At 33.9% G+C, this 23,612-nt stretch overlaps 1 protein-coding gene across 2 annotated transcripts in view; it reads right to left on the reverse strand.

Annotated features, from left to right (window-relative positions):
- The window catches only part of LOC129743911 (long-chain fatty acid transport protein 4), an 83,163-nt gene that overhangs the window by 36,630 nt on the left and 22,921 nt on the right, over positions 1–23,612 (reverse strand). For both annotated transcript variants that reach the window (XM_055736149.1, XM_055736148.1), the window contains exon 2: positions 13,205–13,461. In XM_055736149.1, the coding sequence (XP_055592124.1) occupies positions 13,205–13,401 (197 nt within the window). In that variant the 5' untranslated portion in view covers positions 13,402–13,461. The remainder of the gene's footprint in view (positions 1–13,204; positions 13,462–23,612) is intronic.

The following is a 23,612-nucleotide window of genomic DNA, read 5'->3' on the forward strand; positions in this document are numbered from 1 at the left end:
CTACACAACCCTTTCAAAAACGGGAAAAAAACAAAATAGTTGAAACCGTTTTCTTTACCAAATACATACATATCATACTTATTATGGCATATAAAAAAGTTGCTAGTGGCGCCTCGAAGCAGCAGCACCAGCAATCATTTATAAATGGAGATAATCAAAATAAAAAAATAATATTTATTAACTCGAGACTTGAACCAAAACCCTTCAGATTCAAAGTTTCAAGCGCTATCCAATAAACCATCGGCACGCTTGATAGAGAGCGGCTCAAACTCAAATAGGTAAAAGGCATTACTAAGACGCACCGTGGTCTGGGCAGTTTCTCAGTCTGCTGGGGCAAATACGGCAACAGTGTTTATATCTTACACTTCTTGCTTTTCAATGCAGCAAATGGCGGATGGGCGTTTCCTTCAGAGTCCGCCATGCCTATAGACATTATAATTTCATTTATGAAATTATAGTGTCTAAAGCCATGCCGGGTGTCAACAAAATGCAGAGCCGTACAGGAAACTGCGTTGGGGGGGAATTTATATGAAGATCTTATGACCCTCGTTTTTTTTACCCGTGTTGAAGAATGAATTTATGTTTTTTTTTTTTCATTTCTACATACTCATACATAATTTAGATTCAATTTCAGATGCAGAATTCAGATTCAGTTTTCAAATTCAGGATACAGGTTTAGGAATCAGAATTCAGGATTCAAAATTCGGAATTCAAAATTCAGATTCAGAACTCATATTCAGATTCAGAATTTTGATTCAGAATTCAGATTCAGAATTCAGATTCAGAATTCAGATTCAGAATTCAGATTCAGAATTCAGATTCAGAATTCAGATTCAGAATTCAGATTCAGAATTCAGATTCAGAATTCAGAATTCAGATTCAGAATTCAGATTCAGAATTCAGATTCAGAATTCAGATTCAGAATTCAGATTCAGAATTCAGATTCAGAATTCAGATTCAGAATTCAGATTCAGAATTCCGATTCAGAATTCAGATTCAGAATTCAGATTCAGAATTCAGAATTCAGATTCAGAATTCAGATTCAGAATTCAGATTCAGAATTCAGATTCAGAATTCAGATTCAGAATTCAGATTCAGAATTCAGATTCAGAATTCAGATTCAGAATTCAGATTCAGAATTCAGATTCAGAATTCAGATTCAGAATTCAGATTCAGAATTCAGATTCAGAATTCAGATTCAGAATTCAGATTCAGAATTCAGATTCAGAATTCAGATTCAGAATTCAGATTCAGAATTCAGATTCAGAATTCAGATTCAGAATTCAGATTCAGAATTCAAATTCAGAATTCAGATTCAGAATTCAGATTCAGAATTCAGATTCAGATTTCAGATTCAGAATTCAGAATTCAGATTCAGAATTCAGATTCAGAATTTTTGTAAATTTATTTTCGGCATATCGGTGAAAAATTTAGATTCATGGAGAAAGAATATCAGAATTAAAAATTGATGAAGCTGGATGTTGCGAGGTAAAGTATGGTGTACGTTAATAAATTTTCCTTGCAAAAATGTTCTTTCGCTCTTTTCATCATCCGTAAAATTTCTCCTCACTTTATCAATTTTCAATTCTGGAATTGTTTCTCCAAGAATACCAATTTTCACAGTTTTTGATAAATTTGCGATGACTTAAAAATCATTACGCATGAAAACACGATTTTGTTTTGTGAAAACTTTTATTCACAATTTTTCTGAAATTAAGTTTGCTGCATACTTTTAGGGGTAAAACCATACTATTAAAAGTTGTAAAATCCGAAATCATAAAAAAAAATTTTGGATGAAAGAAATTTCAATGTTGAAAACCGCGTGATGCAAAACAATCAAAATGAGATTTACAAGATTAAGAATTCAGATTCAGAATTCAGATTCAGAATTCAGATTCAGAATTCAGATTCAGAATTCAGATTCAGAATTCAGATTCAGAATTCAGATTCAGAATTCAGAATTCAGATTCAGAATTCAGATTCAGAATTCAGAATTCAGATTCAGAATTCAGATTCAGAATTCAGATTAAGAATTCAGATTCAGAATTCAGATTCAGAATTCAGATTCAGAATTCAGATTCAGAATTCAGAATTCAGATTCAGAATTCAGATTCAGAATTCAGATTCAGAATTCAGATTCAGAATTCAGATTCAGAATTCAGATTCAGAATTCAGATTCAGAATTCAGATTCAGAATTCAGATTCAGAATTCAGATTCAGAATTCAGATTCAGAATTCAGATTCAGAATTCAGATTCAGAATTCAGATTCAGAATTCAGATTCAGAATTCAGATTCAGAATTCAAATTCAGAATTCAGATTCAGAATTCAGATTCAGAATTCAGATCCAGAATTCAGATTCAGAATTCAGATTCAGAATTCAGAATTCAGATTCAGAATTCAGAATTCAGATTCAGAATTCAGATTCAGAATTCAGATTCAGAATTCAGATTCAGAATTCAGATTCAGAAATCAGATTCAGAATTCAGATTCAGAATTCAGATTCAGAATTCAGATTCAGAATTCAGATTCAGAATTCAGATTCAGAATTCAGATTCAGAATTCAGATTCAGAATTCAGATTCAGAATTCAGATTCAGAATTCAGATTCAGAATTCAGATTCAGAATTTAGATTCAGAATTCAGATTCAGAATTCAGATTCAGAATTCAGATTCAGAATTCAGATTCAGAATTCAGATTCAGAGTTCAGATTCAGAATTCAGATTCAGAATTCAGATTCAGAATTCAGATTCAGAATTCAGATTCAGAATTCAGATTCAGAATTCAGATTCAGAATTCAGATTCAGAATTCAGATTCAGAACTCAGATTCAGAATTCAGATTCAGAATTCAGATTCAGAATTCAGATTCAGAATACAGATTTAGAATTCAAATTCAGAGTTCAAATTCAGAATTCAGATTGAGAATTCAGATTTAGAATTCTGATTAAGAATTTGGATTAAAGATCAACCTGGAATTTGAAATTGGAACTTATATTCAAATATTAGACTAAGTGTTGTAACTCAAAATTCAAACTTTAGAATCAGAATAAGATTTCAGATTTAGTTTCCAGAATGAGACTAATCATTTAATAGTCATATTACTTTCCCCTCCTTTTGTGGGAATTTTTCCTCTATGCATGGTTGAGCTCTAAAAAAGGTATCATGCTAGGGCACGCGTCACGGCTATCCATCAATATTGTAGTTGGTTTTACTTATTCAGTAAAAAAAAGCATAAAAAAACAGTAAGATTCGAACCGTGACCAGCAACGTGATAGTTCTGGTTGCTACCACGGCACCATTTCAGCGTGTTATAAATCTTGGAAATTCTACTGTTTAAATCCCATTCTTTCCATACATAAAATGAGCTCCTTACATACCAGTTCGCTTTTCCCCAAAAAAACGTATCAGGCATCATTTTTGCCTTTCTAACAGAAAGGTTTGGTTATCGGTCGATTTGAGAGATCATTAATTATGGGTCTTAGACATACCTTTATAGGTACCTATCGACTCAGCTCGACGAGTTCTGTTGATGTCCGTGGATTTGTATGTGCCATTTTAAAAATGTCTAGAACGTTTTTGCGAAACTGGGCTGCACAATTAAAATGATTTTAGTCTCAAAAGAATGCATTTTTTTTTCTACACAACCCTTTCAAAAACGGGAAAAAAACAAAATAGTTGAAACCGTTTTCTTTACCAAATACATACATATCATACTTATTATGGCATATAAAAAAGTTGCTAGTGGCGCCTCGAAGCAGCAGCACCAGCAATCATTTATAAATGGAGATAATCAAAATAAAAAAATAATATTTATTAACTCGAGACTTGAACCAAAACCCTTCAGATTCAAAGTTTCAAGCGCTATCCAATAAACCATCGGCACGCTTGATAGAGAGCGGCTCAAACTCAAATAGGTAAAAGGCATTACTAAGACGCACCGTGGTCTGGGCAGTTTCTCAGTCTGCTGGGGCAAATACGGCAACAGTGTTTATATCTTACACTTCTTGCTTTTCAATGCAGCAAATGGCGGATGGGCGTTTCCTTCAGAGTCCGCCATGCCTATAGACATTATAATTTCATTTATGAAATTATAGTGTCTAAAGCCATGCCGGGTGTCAACAAAATGCAGAGCCGTACAGGAAACTGCGTTGGGGGGGAATTTATATGAAGATCTTATGACCCTCGTTTTTTTTACCCGTGTTGAAGAATGAATTTATGTTTTTTTTTTTTCATTTCTACATACTCATACATAATTTAGATTCAATTTCAGATGCAGAATTCAGATTCAGTTTTCAAATTCAGGATACAGGTTTAGGAATCAGAATTCAGGATTCAAAATTCAGAATTCAAAATTCAGATTCAGAACTCATATTCAGATTCAGAATTTTGATTCAGAATTCAGATTCAGAATTCAGATTCAGAATTCAGATTCAGAATTCAGATTCAGAATTCAGATTCAGAATTCAGATTCAGAATTCAGATTCAGAATTCAGATTCAGAATTCAGAATTCAGATTCAGAATTCAGATTCAGAATTCAGATTCAGAATTCAGATTCAGAATTCAGATTCAGAATTCAGATTCAGAATTCAGATTCAGAATTCAGATTCAGAATTCCGATTCAGAATTCAGATTCAGAATTCAGATTCAGAATTCAGAATTCAGATTCAGAATTCAGATTCAGAATTCAGATTCAGAATTCAGATTCAGAATTCAGATTCAGAATTCAGATTCAGAATTCAGATTCAGAATTCAGATTCAGAATTCAGATTCAGAATTCAGATTCAGAATTCAGATTCAGAATTCAGATTCAGAATTCAGATTCAGAATTCAGATTCAGAATTCAGATTCAGAATTCAGATTCAGAATTCAAATTCAGAATTCAGATTCAGAATTCAGATTCAGAATTCAGATTCAGATTTCAGATTCAGAATTCAGAATCAGAATTCAGATTCAGAATTCAGATTCAGAATTTTTGTAAATTTATTTTCGGCATATCGGTGAAAAATTTAGATTCATGGAGAAAGAATATCAGAATTAAAAATTGATGAAGCTGGATGTTGCGAGGTAAAGTATGGTGTACGTTAATAAATTTTCCTTGCAAAAATGTTCTTTCGCTCTTTTCATCATCCGTAAAATTTCTCCTCACTTTATCAATTTTCAATTCTGGAATTGTTTCTCCAAGAATACCAATTTTCACAGTTTTTGATAAATTTGCGATGACTTAAAAATCATTACGCATGAAAACACGATTTTGTTTTGTGAAAACTTTTATTCACAATTTTTCTGAAATTAAGTTTGCTGCATACTTTTAGGGGTAAAACCATACTATTAAAAGTTGTAAAATCCGAAATCATAAAAAAAAATTTTGGATGAAAGAAATTTCAATGTTGAAAACCGCGTGATGCAAAACAATCAAAATGAGATTTACAAGATTAAGAATTCAGATTCAGAATTCAGATTCAGAATTCAGATTCAGAATTCAGATTCAGAATTCAGATTCAGAATTCAGATTCAGAATTCAGATTCAGAATTCAGAATTCAGATTCAGAATTCAGATTCAGAATTCAGAATTCAGATTCAGAATTCAGATTCAGAATTCAGATTAAGAATTCAGATTCAGAATTCAGATTCAGAATTCAGATTCAGAATTCAGATTCAGAATTCAGAATTCAGATTCAGAATTCAGATTCAGAATTCAGATTCAGAATTCAGATTCAGAATTCAGATTCAGAATTCAGATTCAGAATTCAGATTCAGAATTCAGATTCAGAATTCAGATTCAGAATTCAGATTCAGAATTCAGATTCAGAATTCAGATTCAGAATTCAGATTCAGAATTCAGATTCAGAATTCAGATTCAGAATTCAGATTCAGAATTCAGATTCAGAATTCAAATTCAGAATTCAGATTCAGAATTCAGATTCAGAATTCAGATCCAGAATTCAGATTCAGAATTCAGATTCAGAATTCAGAATTAAGATTCAGAATTCAGAATTCAGATTCAGAATTCAGATTCAGAATTCAGATTCAGAATTCAGATTCAGAATTCAGATTCAGAAATCAGATTCAGAATTCAGATTCAGAATTCAGATTCAGAATTCAGATTCAGAATTCAGATTCAGAATTCAGATTCAGAATTCAGATTCAGAATTCAGATTCAGAATTCAGATTCAGAATTCAGATTCAGAATTCAGATTCAGAATTTAGATTCAGAATTCAGATTCAGAATTCAGATTCAGAATTCAGATTCAGAATTCAGATTCAGAATTCAGATTCAGAGTTCAGATTCAGAATTCAGATTCAGAATTCAGATTCAGAATTCAGATTCAGAATTCAGATTCAGAATTCAGGTTCAGAATTCAGATTCAGAATTCAGATTCAGAATTCAGATTCAGAACTCAGATTCAGAATTCAGATTCAGAATTCAGATTCAGAATTCAGATTCAGAATACAGATTTAGAATTCAAATTCAGAGTTCAAATTCAGAATTCAGATTGAGAATTCAGATTTAGAATTCTGATTAAGAATTTGGATTAAAGATCAACCTGGAATTTGAAATTGGAACTTATATTCAAATATTAGACTAAGTGTTGTAACTCAAAATTCAAACTTTAGAATCAGAATAAGATTTCAGATTTAGTTTCCAGAATGAGACTAATCATTTAATAGTCATATTACTTTCCCCTCCTTTTGTGGGAATTTTTCCTCTATGCATGGTTGAGCTCTAAAAAAGGTATCATGCTAGGGCACGCGTCACGGCTATCCATCAATATTGTAGTTGGTTTTACTTATTCAGTAAAAAAAAGCATAAAAAAACAGTAAGATTCGAACCGTGACCAGCAACGTGATAGTTCTGGTTGCTACCACGGCACCATTTCAGCGTGTTATAAATCTTGGAAATTCTACTGTTTAAATCCCATTCTTTCCATACATAAAATGAGCTCCTTACATACCAGTTCGCTTTTCCCCAAAAAAACGTATCAGGCATCATTTTTGCCTTTCTAACAGAAAGGTTTGGTTATCGGTCGATTTGAGAGATCATTAATTATGGGTCTTAGACATACCTTTATAGGTACCTATCGACTCAGCTCGACGAGTTCTGTTGATGTCCGTGGATTTGTATGTGCCATTTTAAAAATGTCTAGAACGTTTTTGCGAAACTGGGCTGCACAATTAAAATGATTTTAGTCTCAAAAGAATGCATTTTTTTTTCTACACAACCCTTTCAAAAACGGGAAAAAAACAAAATAGTTGAAACCGTTTTCTTTACCAAATACATACATATCATACTTATTATGGCATATAAAAAAGTTGCTAGTGGCGCCTCGAAGCAGCAGCACCAGCAATCATTTATAAATGGAGATAATCAAAATAAAAAAATAATATTTATTAACTCGAGACTTGAACCAAAACCCTTCAGATTCAAAGTTTCAAGCGCTATCCAATAAACCATCGGCACGCTTGATAGAGAGCGGCTCAAACTCAAATAGGTAAAAGGCATTACTAAGACGCACCGTGGTCTGGGCAGTTTCTCAGTCTGCTGGGGCAAATACGGCAACAGTGTTTATATCTTACACTTCTTGCTTTTCAATGCAGCAAATGGCGGATGGGCGTTTCCTTCAGAGTCCGCCATGCCTATAGACATTATAATTTCATTTATGAAATTATAGTGTCTAAAGCCATGCCGGGTGTCAACAAAATGCAGAGCCGTACAGGAAACTGCGTTGGGGGGGAATTTATATGAAGATCTTATGACCCTCGTTTTTTTTACCCGTGTTGAAGAATGAATTTATGTTTTTTTTTTTTCATTTCTACATACTCATACATAATTTAGATTCAATTTCAGATGCAGAATTCAGATTCAGTTTTCAAATTCAGGATACAGGTTTAGGAATCAGAATTCAGGATTCAAAATTCAGAATTCAAAATTCAGATTCAGAACTCATATTCAGATTCAGAATTTTGATTCAGAATTCAGATTCAGAATTCAGATTCAGAATTCAGATTCAGAATTCAGATTCAGAATTCAGATTCAGAATTCAGATTCAGAATTCAGATTCAGAATTCAGATTCAGAATTCAGAATTCAGATTCAGAATTCAGATTCAGAATTCAGATTCAGAATTCAGATTCAGAATTCAGATTCAGAATTCAGATTCAGAATTCAGATTCAGAATTCAGATTCAGAATTCAGATTCAGAATTCCGATTCAGAATTCAGATTCAGAATTCAGATTCAGAATTCAGAATTCAGATTCAGAATTCAGATTCAGAATTCAGATTCAGAATTCAGATTCAGAATTCAGATTCAGAATTCAGATTCAGAATTCAGATTCAGAATTCAGATTCAGAATTCAGATTCAGAATTCAGATTCAGAATTCAGATTCAGAATTCAGATTCAGAATTCAGATTCAGAATTCAGATTCAGAATTCAGATTCAGAATTCAGATTCAGAATTCAGATTCAGAATTCAGATTCAGAATTCAGATTCAGAATTCAGATTCAGAATTCAGATTCAGAATTCAGATTCAGAATTCAGATTCAGAATTCAGATTCAGAATTCAAATTCAGAATTCAGATTCAGAATTCAGATTCAGAATTCAGATTCAGAATTCAGATTCAGATTTCAGATTCAGAATTCAGAATCAGAATTCAGATTCAGAATTCAGATTCAGAATTTTTGTAAATTTATTTTCGGCATATCGGTGAAAAATTTAGATTCATGGAGAAAGAATATCAGAATTAAAAATTGATGAAGCTGGATGTTGCGAGGTAAAGTATGGTGTACGTTAATAAATTTTCCTTGCAAAAATGTTCTTTCGCTCTTTTCATCATCCGTAAAATTTCTCCTCACTTTATCAATTTTCAATTCTGGAATTGTTTCTCCAAGAATACCAATTTTCACAGTTTTTGATAAATTTGCGATGACTTAAAAATCATTACGCATGAGAACACGATTTTGTTTTGTGAAAACTTTTATTCACAATTTTTCTGAAATTAAGTTTGCTGCATACTTTTAGGGGTAAAACCATACTATTAAAAGTTGTAAAATCCGAAATCATAAAAAAAAATTTTGGATGAAAGAAATTTCAATGTTGAAAACCGCGTGATGCAAAACAATCAAAATGAGATTTACAAGATTAAGAATTCAGATTCAGAATTCAGATTCAGAATTCAGATTCAGAATTCAGATTCAGAATTCAGATTCAGAATTCAGATTCAGAATTCAGATTCAGAATTCAGAATTCAGATTCAGAATTCAGATTCAGAATTCAGAATTCAGATTCAGAATTCAGATTCAGAATTCAGATTAAGAATTCAGATTCAGAATTCAGATTCAGAATTCAGATTCAGAATTCAGATTCAGAATTCAGAATTCAGATTCAGAATTCAGATTCAGAATTCAGATTCAGAATTCAGATTCAGAATTCAGATTCAGAATTCAGATTCAGAATTCAGATTCAGAATTCAGATTCAGAATTCAGATTCAGAATTCAGATTCAGAATTCAGATTCAGAATTCAGATTCAGAATTCAGATTCAGAATTCAGATTCAGAATTCAGATTCAGAATTCAAATTCAGAATTCAGATTCAGAATTCAGATTCAGAATTCAGATCCAGAATTCAGATTCAGAATTCAGATTCAGAATTCAGAATTCAGATTCAGAATTCAGAATTCAGATTCAGAATTCAGATTCAGAATTCAGATTCAGAATTCAGATTCAGAATTCAGATTCAGAAATCAGATTCAGAATTCAGATTCAGAATTCAGATTCAGAATTCAGATTCAGAATTCAGATTCAGAATTCAGATTCAGAATTCAGATTCAGAATTCAGATTCAGAATTCAGATTCAGAATTCAGATTCAGAATTCAGATTCAGAATTCAGATTCAGAATTTAGATTCAGAATTCAGATTCAGAATTCAGATTCAGAATTCAGATTCAGAATTCAGATTCAGAATTCAGATTCAGAGTTCAGATTCAGAATTCAGATTCAGAATTCAGATTCAGAATTCAGATTCAGAATTCAGATTCAGAATTCAGATTCAGAATTCAGATTCAGAATTCAGATTCAGAATTCAGATTCAGAACTCAGATTCAGAATTCAGATTCAGAATTCAGATTCAGAATTCAGATTCAGAATACAGATTTAGAATTCAAATTCAGAGTTCAAATTCAGAATTCAGATTGAGAATTCAGATTTAGAATTCTGATTAAGAATTTGGATTAAAGATCAACCTGGAATTTGAAATTGGAACTTATATTCAAATATTAGACTAAGTGTTGTAACTCAAAATTCAAACTTTAGAATCAGAATAAGATTTCAGATTTAGTTTCCAGAATGAGACTAATCATTTAATAGTCATATTACTTTCCCCTCCTTTTGTGGGAATTTTTCCTCTATGCATGGTTGAGCTCTAAAAAAGGTATCATGCTAGGGCACGCGTCACGGCTATCCATCAATATTGTAGTTGGTTTTACTTATTCAGTAAAAAAAAGCATAAAAAAACAGTAAGATTCGAACCGTGACCAGCAACGTGATAGTTCTGGTTGCTACCACGGCACCATTTCAGCGTGTTATAAATCTTGGAAATTCTACTGTTTAAATCCCATTCTTTCCATACATAAAATGAGCTCCTTACATACCAGTTCGCTTTTCCCCAAAAAAACGTATCAGGCATCATTTTTTTATATTGAGATTGGAATTTTTCGTGTTTGAATATCTGAAATCATACTTATATGATTCAGAGGGAAGGAATCTATCATGTATATTCTATATTATTTTATATATTTCCAAATATAATTTAAACTCTGTTAGAAAGGCTCCAATCCACTGTAAAGTGTATTAAATCGGGTTTTTATTTTTATAATTAACTCATTTAAGCACCAATTAAATATGATCGATGTCTCCGATTGCATTTTTAAATCCGATCCGGTTCTCATTCATCAATGGCAACACTTACGTTCATATTTAATTGATTTTTTCTCGAACTTCTGCAGAACTTGTATTTTTGGAAAAAGCCGATTTGGAAAAAAAATGTAAGCAATGATAAATTACTTTTAATGTTTCTCATTTATAAGCCAAAACAATTTTATACTTCCCCAGCTGAACACTACCGCAATTCGTTGGACCATCAAGACGAAACATAATTTAGATTATTGGTTCGCGAAGCACTTAAGTGAACATGTTCTCGACCGATTCGCTCAGCAGCGAACTGCAACAAGTTGTTTTTTGAATGTCGCAGTTCGCCAGTGAATGTATCGCTTGTCGGTGGATATTTGTTGCATGCTTCTGCATGAATGATACAAGAAGCTGTGGATTCGCCATAGGCATTCCTTCTAGCCTGAAAACAATCACATGGAAATGTTGCAGGCAAGAGCAATGAAACTTTTGTTTCGCCGGAGAAATCTCTCACTGAACGATGAGTGGAAACGAACGAGTTTCAGATCCTTGGTGGGAACTTATTTTTTCATACGTGAATACAGCTTGGACATTACGTGTCTTCTTTTGCTTTTTTTACATAAAGCAGTTTCCTCTTGTTTAAAACAAAACAAGGGTTATTTATCAAGAAGATCGAACAATCCTGGTCTACGATGCTGCCAAATCCAACTCATAAATTTTTTAAATTCATTTTTTTTTATTCCAGGGCCGGCCCTTATGAAGAACTCCCTAAAGGGGGAGGGGGTTTGTGGAGTTATGCTGAATAACAAACGCTGTGTAATATTTTTTTTTTGACTTCGTATAAAAATTATATATACAAGGATTTTCTCAATTTGGATTTGATTCTGAGTGCTGTTATATCAGAATCTGGTAGAAAACATGAAACCAAATTGCTGCTTAATCCAAATTTGATCCCAATATTCAATAAATGGTTTGAACCTGTCAAATAAACCTGCATTTTAAATCGGAATACAAAAACTAAATTTATTGATAGATTTGAATCTAGAATAAAAAAGTGGCAATAAGATCCCTTATGTTTGAATACTTAAATGAATTTCTAAATTCATCATTTGGGTATCTGAATTCCCAAACTGATAAGTTTATTCATAAATCTAAGATCCGAAACTACTTAGTTTTTTATAACAATCCTTATATTTCAGGACTGACCCATTTCTTCTATTAATACTCTGAATGAGATCACAAAGCATTAAATTTGAAATTAAATGTTGATTTAAATTTAAGAACTGCTTGTTAGTTTTCCATTCATTTTATTATGTTTAAAACCTTAACATCTTGTTTCACCATAATCTCGTTTGGAAATAAGATGTTGCAAACTACATTCAGAATCCTAAATTTGTGAAAATGAGATTGAGCTTTGTCTCTAAAAATTGATGAAATATTGAAAATGGTTAAGATTGTTTCTGTAACTCATCTATTCGACCTGTTTTTTACCTTTTTTAAAGAAAAATTAAAAAAAAAACATCATAATTGAGTTTTTATTCCAGTTAAGAGTTTCTGATTCTGGAGTTCAGAGTCTACATCAAAATTTGATTAGAGATTTGACAATTTTTCAACAAAAAAACCTTTCCCCTTTTTCTTCGTTCATACAGCCATGTACCAAAAACTCTTGAGACTAAAGCTGGTTGAAAAAAATGATTGCATATTTCATTGCATCTACAAATTTTTTTAAATCTGTTTGTAGCCATGGGCCAGGGGATATTATAATTTTGCATTGTCATTTTTAAAAATTAGTTTTCATCGTTTGGATAATTTTGAAAGATAAGTAATATCATTTTTCAAAAGATCAATGGACAATGAAAAATAAGATATTTGATGTTTTGTCAGACTTCCAACATGACTCACTCACACAGGCATCTTTAAAATTCCTAGGACAAATTATGTTGATATTATAAATCGTTTAATTCCACTTATGCTGTTATAAAATATCTCTCCATGAAAGTCATCCCACCCGACCGGTGATATCAGTTTCATTTCTCTAGAATTTACTGCTTGCCCGCCATTAATATGTATAAACATACACGCATAGATTGTCTCGGCGAGTAACGATCATCATGCAATTTGCACTTCCATTTACGAGCTGACCGGGAATTGAAAAATTGAACTTGAAATTGAAAAACGCCATCCTCGTACGAGTATGAATGAACTTTGTCCCCGATTCAGTGTTTAACAAGCGCGTCCTTGCTGTATACGATCAGAAGTTAAAAGGCACATATCTATATATGTATGGTGAAGGTACTCACTTGGCATCTCTGGGTAACGTCATGACCGTGACGTAAACGATCGTTGGCCTGTCTCCACTGAGGAGGAATAGAACGGCAGCCGTTAGAAGAGCCTGGAGAATTGTGTTGGGGCCGATGATCAGCGAAAGGACACACCCGGTCAGGACTGTGCCAGCCATGGTGGCAATTTTCCGCTTAAGGTCTAATTCGACCAACATTTTGAATGGTTGGTCTTCAGGTCACTCTATGAAAATAATTGAAGCAATCGTCCTCGAAGCCTGAAATGTTATAAAAAAAAATCAATAAGAATTAAGTTTGTTCAAAATTAAGGTAAATATTTATCTCTTCATGAAATTCCATAACGATAACATCAGTCAAATCGGAATAAGTTCAATTGACTTTCACGAAGCATCAAAGGTTAAGCAGTGACAGTTTTTAATTAACACTCATCCCCCGCATGGAATTTTTCCACAAACCGACACATGGTAGAATGAAAAAAATAAGTCAACGGTCAGAGCACAAAATAGCCAACGGTTTTCTGTAGCACGTGTTTGAATCATCGCTAGTATGGTCTTGAGGTATTAATTTTCCCAAACAAGCAATAAAATGTAGGAAGTTTCGAACCACCCTAGAACCATAAATATCAATCAGCTGTTCTACTAAACATTCATATGTAATACCTTCTGTTGATTGCCGTTATTAGATAGATTGACTTTGAAGAATCTATACAAAAGTTTTGATAGATGAGACATCTTCCGATGTAAATGCTGCACTGCCGAGTAAAAGTTTAAAGTTAGTGTATTTTATGAAACTCTGAAGAACTTCATAAAATTGATGGGAAGAAGCTTCATTTTAGTGGTTTGCCACAAACGATTTTAGATTTCAAAAATCCTATCCACAAACTATCGTCCGACAGTGTAGAGCAGAAAGTTTTGTCTCCGGAGCGTGTTTGTAACCGGCATCTAAACTAGACACATGCAATCTGTTGTTGTTTGTTGTCTGAACAAATATATGCATGATGCTACATATCTACAAACCTACCTACTTGAGAGGTCCAAAGTACAAAGATTAGGAACGATTCTGAAGCTATTCAATGCTTGTTTCAATTTACGCCTGATTCGATTCAGAAATAAGAAAAAAAAAAAGGTCACATCACATAGAAACGGATCGTCCAGCAAATCTTGATAAGAGCTCACATGGAAACGTGACCAGTACTTCCGGTATCAGTAGGAGTATTCGGATCAAAACAAATAGTGGTACGCTTAAAATACAAATAGGTATTTCAATCTAAACCGTCAAATCGTTTTGTTCCGAATCCACTTTGTAAGCCGTACCACCGCGATTCGCAATATTAACGAGCTATTGTGCATGCCAAACAGTTTATCGATAATTTCCCTGGATAGGTACCTGCCGACTTAAGCCGAACGTGGCGAACTGATTAGCGTTGACGGTAATCGTGTATAATTAACATCATTCACCTTTGATAGCCCATTAGTAAGGAGCTTCATTAATTCTGGGAAGTATTTTTCTTTGTGATTTTGAAGGGTATGATGAACCGATTGAAAGGGAAATGAGCTGTTTGTTGTCGTTTTTTTTAATCGGAAAAATTTAAATATGTATGATGTATGAAAAAAAAACCAAACTAATTTTTCAACAGCTTTCATGGTTTAAATAGTGGTTTTAAGGTTTTATAAATCCTAATTGCAGAACTAGCCCGATTATGAGCCTGGAAATTGGAAATCATACGCCCACAAATCAGACTCCAATAATGAACTGTCTGGAGGCGGAATTATCGGTATAACATTCTATGCCTGACCGGCATTAACAAGTTTTCTAACAATTTGAATTGTCCTCCCAGCGCCGAATCCACGCGAGGGTGAACAAATTTGCAAACATGGCGGACTTTTTATCATATCCGATTTATACCGACTTCAAGTAACGATTTTTACGATCGTTTACTTATTCAGTAGGAATTGCGATTCGCATTCACATTGTAAACGATTTGAGCTGGGTTATGCGCTGCAGTTGGAATTGATCCTAGGCCTAGTACAAAATCTCATGCCAAATTTGGACCAGATTAGATTAAGTTAAAGATCTATAAGATCGATAAGATTCAAGATAAAGAAGTTATAAGGTTTAAAAAATGGGCTAATACGGATTCAAACAAAAAAAAATTCCTCATCCTAACAATTCTGAACGATTAAGACCTAAACCTCTCAAGAGCAGCTGTTTTTAAGATCCCCGCATGTCCACCATGACTTAGAAGAAAATTTCAAGAAAAGTTCAAAATCAACTTTAGATGGAAAGATTGCCTGCCAAACCAGTACAATCGGATTTTTTTTCCTTTTTGGGAAGACTCTCTCTCTCCACTGCGACCATTTAGTTAATCTATTGTTATTACCGCGTTACTATTTTTACTTTGCTATGCTAATTGAAACCCCTGCACTATTGGTTGAATTGAGGTTGCAGTTATTTACCGGTAGGACTATGAGCACACACATATCTAGGTAGGATCTCCAAGTGCAATCTAAGTTCCCTTGAAAAGATCCATCCATATTCATGTGCTGCATCATTGAGACGTATGATTCCAAGGTATATCCCGGCTAGCATTCCACTAATGCTAAAACCTCGAAACTTCCCAATCGCGATTCGATCTCATGATCGTTGGCTTAGAAGACAAGGATCCTCTAGGCCACGATCTACTGGCAAAAAAAAAAATCGGATGGTAGAAATGGGCGCAGAAGTGTTTTTTTTTTGTTGGGTTCCTAGCTACATAGAAAATTCCAGAAAACGAAAAGGCTGATCTTGAAGCAAAACGTGTGTTAAAACCACCGAAAAATTGTAAAGATACATCTCCCTCCTATCCCAAACAAAATAACATTAGTATATTATTACAATAAAATGTTATTTAATTGTTTTTTTTTTGTTGAGTTTTCAAATTTCGAAGTCGAATAGAAGAAACAACAAACCTATTATTTCAAAAAATTTTAAACATTAAATTTTTCGAGTTATTGCACTTTGACTTGAGATCTTTTGTTTTTCTTTTTAAATTGTTTCCCACACAAAAAAATATGTTAAAAATATTTATTCCAATATGTCAATCGTTAGAATATATTGACAATCACACACATGGAGTCCCGGAAAATGCTAGAGAAGCCCTATCTGATAATGTTAATAAAACTACTTTGTAATCTTTTGAAATTGATTGGACCCGAATGACAAAAAAGGTCCTAAACAGAAAAAAAACCTTTTGAATTTTGGATGCATTAAAATTGTTTGATTTTTTTAAAGTACTGAATGATGCTCAAAAGCATGAAAAAAAACTTCGATAACTTATATGGACTCGTATGCAGTAGAAGGTTAACTAAAATTCCTCTTTTGGGCCCTAACACGATTTAAGAGTTGTTCAAAAAATTAACATCCTTAGATTTACTTTTATGAGAGACTTATTGTCAATTGCATGAATTTTTAGACTATTGAGAGAATCTGATTTGACAGATAACAATTCCGCACTCACTAACACCATCACATTCTTTATATAAACTATCATGTGCTAAAAGTTGAAAAGGGACTATATGGAAAAAGGACCAACATCAGAGTTCAGTTACATCAAATTATTTCTACCAAAAAATCAACTTTCATACGCACCGTTGCCGTCAACAAACTGCGCAGATTGCACCTATTTAGACCCCCGTGCAAATAATTTGCGCGCAGTAAAATCTGCTCTCTGACCTATACATAGACAATGACACATATCGATAATCTTTACATCTTTGGATAAAATTGAATTAAAATCAATTGCGACTGGTGTGTCAGTAAAAATTGTCAGGGAATCCATAATTTTTTGGCTTATTTTTCAGTAATTCGAAATACGCCCTAAATGCATGATTTATTTGTTCCACTTACATTCTTGTACCCGAATGTACAGAATGCAATCTGTTTTCTGTTCGTTTCTTTTCATTTGTTGATCGGTAAATTTTCGTAATTAAACTCCTTGGTTCGCATTTCATAATAATTTTCGCCAAAACAATAACGATTATGCCGTTTGGAAATGTGATTCGAAAATCAGAAGCGAGCAACGGCTGATTTGAAAAACTGACACATGTTGTCTATGTGTGCGTCAGTGCGAAAATATTTCTGCGTGGAAATTATTTGCACAGGAGTCTAAATAGGTGCAATTTCCGCAATATTTCCTTTCACTTTTCTCTTGAATGTTTTGGAATTATGCCTAGATTGTTAAGTTTGGCACTATTTTGATTTTTTTCAAAAAAAAACGCGCAGAATTGTCTGGCTGTAGGGAAATGTGTGATTTGCTTAAGGTTAAGGATCATCGTTTTTTTGAACAACTGTTTTAAAGATATATCGACTTTCATCTTAAGGGCCCACACGAAATTATTGCGACACATTCAACAGAGCATAAATTTTTTAGCATTGAGTAAATATAAACAAAATTTTACACACTTTTTCATTGGTGTGCATTGTTTACATGCTGTAAAACTCGTGTTTTCCGATTCAACGAAAATGGAGGTGAACCAACGCGAGTCGAGAGTACAAATTATTTCCAAACGCCTGGAATTTCCTGACCTGTCGCACCGGCAGTTGGGAAAAATGTTGAACATTCTCCATTCAACCGTCTCCAGAGTGTTGAAGTGGTTCCAGGAACGGATGACGTTGGACCACGGCAAAGGAGCTGGAAGAAAACCGGAACCGGAGAACAAAAAGACGGAGGGAAAGGGTGAAGCGGATGATTAAAGCAAATCCCAACGTCTCAAGCCGTGATTTTGCTAAAAAGATCGGCATGTCGCAAAGCTACGTCCAGAATGCAAAGAAGAGAACTGGACTACATACATACAAGGTACAGAACTTCCAAAACCGCGATGTGCGGCAACAATCGACAGCTAAAACTCGGGCACGGAAGCTCTACGACAGGTATGTCAAACTGGGGGTTTGCGTAGTCCCGTCTTAATTTTTCACAAAATTCCCTACTACACTGAAGTACGCTGGTTTTCCTGCCACAAGTATTAAAAAGATTTTTTTTGCTACGAGAGGTTATGTAATGGCTTTTCGGTCTTATCGATAAATGATTAAATCACTTTTAATTGTGCTTCATCCAACGTTTCAAATACTATGTATTCTATTCCAAGGAATCGGACATAAGTGTTATCGTCTAAAACAGATCCCTTTTCCACTTATTTCCGATTCCTTGAAAAAGAATACATAGTATTTGAAACGTTGGATGAAGCACAAATAAAAGTGTTTGAATCATTTATCAATAAGACCGAAAAGCCATTACATAACCTTAAAATCATCCCGGTCGGAAAAATTATTCGCTACCAGAGAAAATAATATTATTTTTGGAAATGAAAGGTGAACCTGTTGAACCTTTTCAAGCAGACGGCTGGGTTCAGGATTTGGCATTTGACGTTGATCTCACTGGCCACCTGCAATATTTGAACTTAAAGCTTCAAGGAAAAGAAAAAAAATCAACTGCTTGTGATGATGTAAAATACTTTCAAGCGAAGTTTCGGTTATGGATCAACCCAATTTCCAAAGAAAACCTTGTGTACTTCTCTACATGTCAAGAACTGAAAAGATCAAATGGGGCTGCATCATTTGGTAAATACGTTCTTCACCTAGAATCGTTACTAGATGCATTCAAAAGCCGTTTTCGTGACTTTAATTCATACGAGCAAGAATTTTCGTTGTTTGTATCTCCATTTTCGTTTGCTCCTAAAAATGCTGCTGATAATTTGCAACTAGAGTTGATAGAGCTGCAGTGCGATTCTTTATTAAAAGCGAAATACATTGAAGTTGCTGTACCAAAATTTTATAGCTATTTGCCTGAACGCTACGATGAGTTACGGAAATTTGTTGCCAGAATTCTTGCTATGTTTGCAGGTAGCTATCTATGTGAGCAGTTTTTTCCATAATGAAAGCTACAAAAACTCCTCATCGTTCGAGATTATCTGATAAAAATTTATCATCAATAATGAATGTGTCAGAGACAAATAAACTTTAACCTGATATCAGGACAATAGATATAATGATTATAATATAAGAATGTTAAACATTAAAAGCTTACATAAAAATCTAACGCAAAATTGCATTCCAAGTTTACTTATAACTATATTCCATTTTATTGTATCAATCTCTGCGAAACTAATATGTTATGTTTTCTAACTGATTTTGGCTGCGGCCCTCTACGTCATAGACAATTTTTAATGCGGCCCGTACACTTAAACGAGTTTGACATGCTTGCTCTACGAGAAGCTGCTAACAAAATATGGCTGCTGTGTGATGGACGACGAAACGTGTATAAAAGCCGATTTTAAGCAAATTCCGGGGTTGGAGTTTTCCACCGGCAAGAGCAAGTTCGATGTGGACGACAAATTTAAGAAGAAGAAAATGTCGAAGTTCGCCTCCAAATATCTCTTGCGGACTAAGAAGTGAGCCTTTCGTGACAAAGGGTACAGTAAATGGCGAGGCGATCTACAAATATTAGTGCCTCGAGAAGCGCCTTTTCCGTTTTTGCAGCAGCACGACAAAGCTCCGCTATTTTGGCTAGATTTGGCATCGTGCCACTATTGTAAAAGTGTCCTGGAGTGGTATGAGGCCAATTCTGTCCATTTTGTTCTAAAGCCACCACCTTTTTTTACAATTCTCCGATTTTAAACAGGTTTAATATGAAAAAAAAACATAGATGAAATTGAAAGTGAGTTTAGCTTAGCTTTTTGATTACTCATATCCACCTTAAATCGTTAAGCCCGAAATGCTTTAATTAGTCTTCAAAAATACCACAATTTTCTCATGGTTTTAGTTAAAATATAATATTATATTGTATCAAATCTTTCAATGCATTTCGAATTTCATGATCGCTGGCGTGGCTAAGTAGAACGACTTCCACATCGCCAATGGTTGCTACTCCGTGATTGATCGAGGCCATCAATTTTGTACAAGGGCCAAAAGAATGCAGCTTGGGATTAGCAACTCATTCTCAATGCACAAAACTCATGCTCTCGCTTCAAAAAATGATCAATAACAGTGCCGGCCACGTCCCAGTAGACAAAGAAGGATGAAGCAAGGATTGTTAGTAAGATACTTTTTAGGATCAAGCCTAAATCTGTTATTCCAATTCTCTTCAAAAGCTTGTTTTGAAAAACTCTGAAACAATGATAAGTCAGTATCACCAGCTATAGAAACCGTCTATACGTCTGCGAACCTATATTCCAGTATCTCAGGAAGGGTTGTTTTAGTAAGGGAGAGGTTTGAATCAGGAGCCATTTTTGGAAAATGGTGCGATTTTAGTTGACCTACACCTCCTATGTTCCTAGACATTTCCTAAAGAAACTCCTAATAATATTCACGAGGTGTTTTGATTAGAAAATTTAAAAAGAATTATGAGCTCTCAAATAATTAGAAACAAAGATGGAATTTAAAGTGAGTTTGAGGGTAAAATTGAAAAAAATAATGCGTTGAGAGTACAGCGGAAACATATTCAAGTAAGAGTCAATGCGAAATTTAAAAAAATAGGCTAAAAATTTAAACTAGCTAAGACAGTGAGAATATCTTGAAGTGCAAAAAAAGAAGATCTTTGTTATATTTATGTTTGATCAATTAGCATTAATCAAATCTTAAGTTTTTTTTAAATTACTTTGTCTGGTGTCTATGAAACTTATTTAAAAACATGAAACCATCCAGTGCAATGACTCAATCGGAAAAGTATCGAATATCGCGATCGGTTTCTTATTCCAGTCTCGTACTAGCGACCCGTTGTCGGCAACCTTAGAGGCGCTGATGCGTGATGGAGCGACGATCATCTGGAGCATCAACTGCCAGGCAACGCGTGATGTCATGCGTACCTCGAACGCCACCAACGAATGTGATACTACTGACCTCGAATGTCACTCGTCCATGATTGCGTTGTCTTATCTTTATAGCAGTAGAGAGGTATAAGAACCTATTCTGCTTATGTTTGTGCAGACATGTTTTGATAAGGAATGCTGTGACTTTAAACCCTTTCGACTCTTCACAATCAGAGGCGATTGGATTTTCCTGCCTTAACCTACTCTAGCCAGGAACCTAAGGATTATGATACAGCGTTATGGGAGATGAATGCTGCTGGTGTCTCAATCTTATCATTCTTGTTGCCCATCGTCATCTTACGAGAGGTTTAACGTCCAACGAGACTGATCTTCTCAATTCCAAGCAGAATCTTTAGGAGGAATGTATGATTGTAAACTAGGTCAATATGACTTAATGCAGATTAACCAGCGTCATTTTATAAGAGGATTATGATAAGGATTGGGAGAATTCTGAGATTATTTAGATTGAAGCATTTTGTAAAAACGTTTGACGGTTTTGTATTCTGACGTGTTTGAATCAGAAAAAAACGAAGATCAAGTTAATGAAACTAGCATCTATTTAGAAAAGGAATAATATAAAACAAAAAAAAAGACAGATTTAATATAAAAAAGTTTTATGCGTTGGATTTGAGTCTAACTTTTCTCCAAATAATGCACGTTTAACTGTCTAATCCCCCGTTTAAGTTCCTACACGGCTATCGGAGCGTTGAAATCGCTGTCAATATTTTCCTAACTGGCTTGTTGTGTTTTCCAATCTTAAATGAAGGTTCATTATTACAAAGAAATACCTCGTACCGGTACCACGAGCTTTGAACAGTAGAAGGAACAAAGACACCCGCCAAAATTTCCACTTATAAATTTTTAATACTCAGCAAGCTTCGATTTGCTATCCAGTACACATGAACTCTGCTGGATGGTTGCATCTAAGGAGTGTATTCGAAAAAAAGGCAACACTTTGTTTATTGAATAACTTTTGAATGCATGGATGTTAAATTGATGAAATTTTCAGCGAAGCTATCTGGTAATGTAATGTTTATAAGTGCTGATTTTTGTGATGTTCTCTGTCAAGTGGTTTTTCTTCAAATCAAGGCTATTTTTGATGAAGTTTGTTGTTTCCTGAAGCTTAACTTCAAAATAACTCAAAATTTTGAATTTGATCGAAGTTATAATAAATTTAGCCGATTGTCCTCGTTCGGCACAAAAACAACATATTTGATTTTTCAGCGTTCCTCCACCATTTTGCGTAAAGGCACGATTTCAGATCCAACTTAAACAGAGTATAAACTTTGTGAGACCTATTGAAGTGCTTTGCAGAGACAACGGTCGCAATTGGAGTCAGTCTTCTTTGTATTTTTAGCCATTCATCGAGTCAATCGTTATGAAAGACTGAGTACTTCGTAGTTTCCGCAGATCGTTAGCCACCTCAAGGACTAGACATTAAAGGCGAGATTTGACAACGAAAAGTTTCTGGTTGGAAACCTGCCAGGTGACTGCTAAAGAGTTCGTTTTGCTGTCCATTGCGAACCAAATATTTTGCGCACGAATTTAACACCGTATTTTGTTTATTTTACCGGTTTGCAGATTTTCTACCTTTTAGAAATGAAGTCAGGACTATTAATAAATCAGCTAGACCAGTGATTTTCAAACTTTTTTCACACCACGTCCCCATTTGTGAAATTTTTGAGCTCAACGCCCCCCTGGGCAAGTTTTTTTAAAATCTTGAAATCAAAATCATGACCTGGATCGTTAAAAAAGCATTATCTCATACTCATGGCATTATTCAATTATTTAAATTCACATGAGGCCCTCATAGCCAAAGGGGTATTATAAGTGATAAAAAGTGAACAGTTAATAATGTCTAACGATTTTTCATATTTCACCTATATTTCCTGAATTTTCAGATTTTTTGAATTTTATTCACATGCTTTTATATTCGGAAGAAAAAGTTAAATTTTCGAAAATATGTACATATAAGGAAAATTACCAAACATAACAACTTAAAGCATGGCCGTAGGAACGGGGGGGGGGGGGGGGGGGGTTTTGGGGGTTAAACACCCCCCATGAGGATCCAAAAAAGCAATCGACGTATTATACTCTACACTCAAAATTTTAAATTCAGAACCTTATTATGATAATAGAGTAAGGTTAATCAAGAGTAACGTTCTAGACTAAAAACTAATGCCCAAACTTCCAAAACCCATCCAAAATTCAAAATTCTGCTACACTTTTTAAAAATTTCTTCACTTGTTCATAGAAATTCAGGAGTGAATTTTAAATTTAACCTATTTCGGGGGTTCTGATTCCATAATTCCCATAACCAAAATTGTATTTCTATTTTCGTATTTCGGATTCTGTATCTATTTCAGGATTAATGATTTTCACTTCAAATAATCATGGTAGAAAGGTAGAAATGAAGAGCTGCTTTGAAGTTCTGGTTCAAATTTGGATTTACATTTAATATCAAATTTAAATCATATTTTTCGAATTCATATAAATTTTCAATATTTAGATAACAATTTTCCGAATATAAAAAAAATATTTATATTCAAATTTGAAATTATATCTAA

Source organism: Uranotaenia lowii, chromosome 2 (genome assembly GCF_029784155.1).
Source record: "Uranotaenia lowii strain MFRU-FL chromosome 2, ASM2978415v1, whole genome shotgun sequence".
Lineage (NCBI taxonomy): Eukaryota > Metazoa > Arthropoda > Insecta > Diptera > Culicidae > Uranotaenia > Uranotaenia lowii.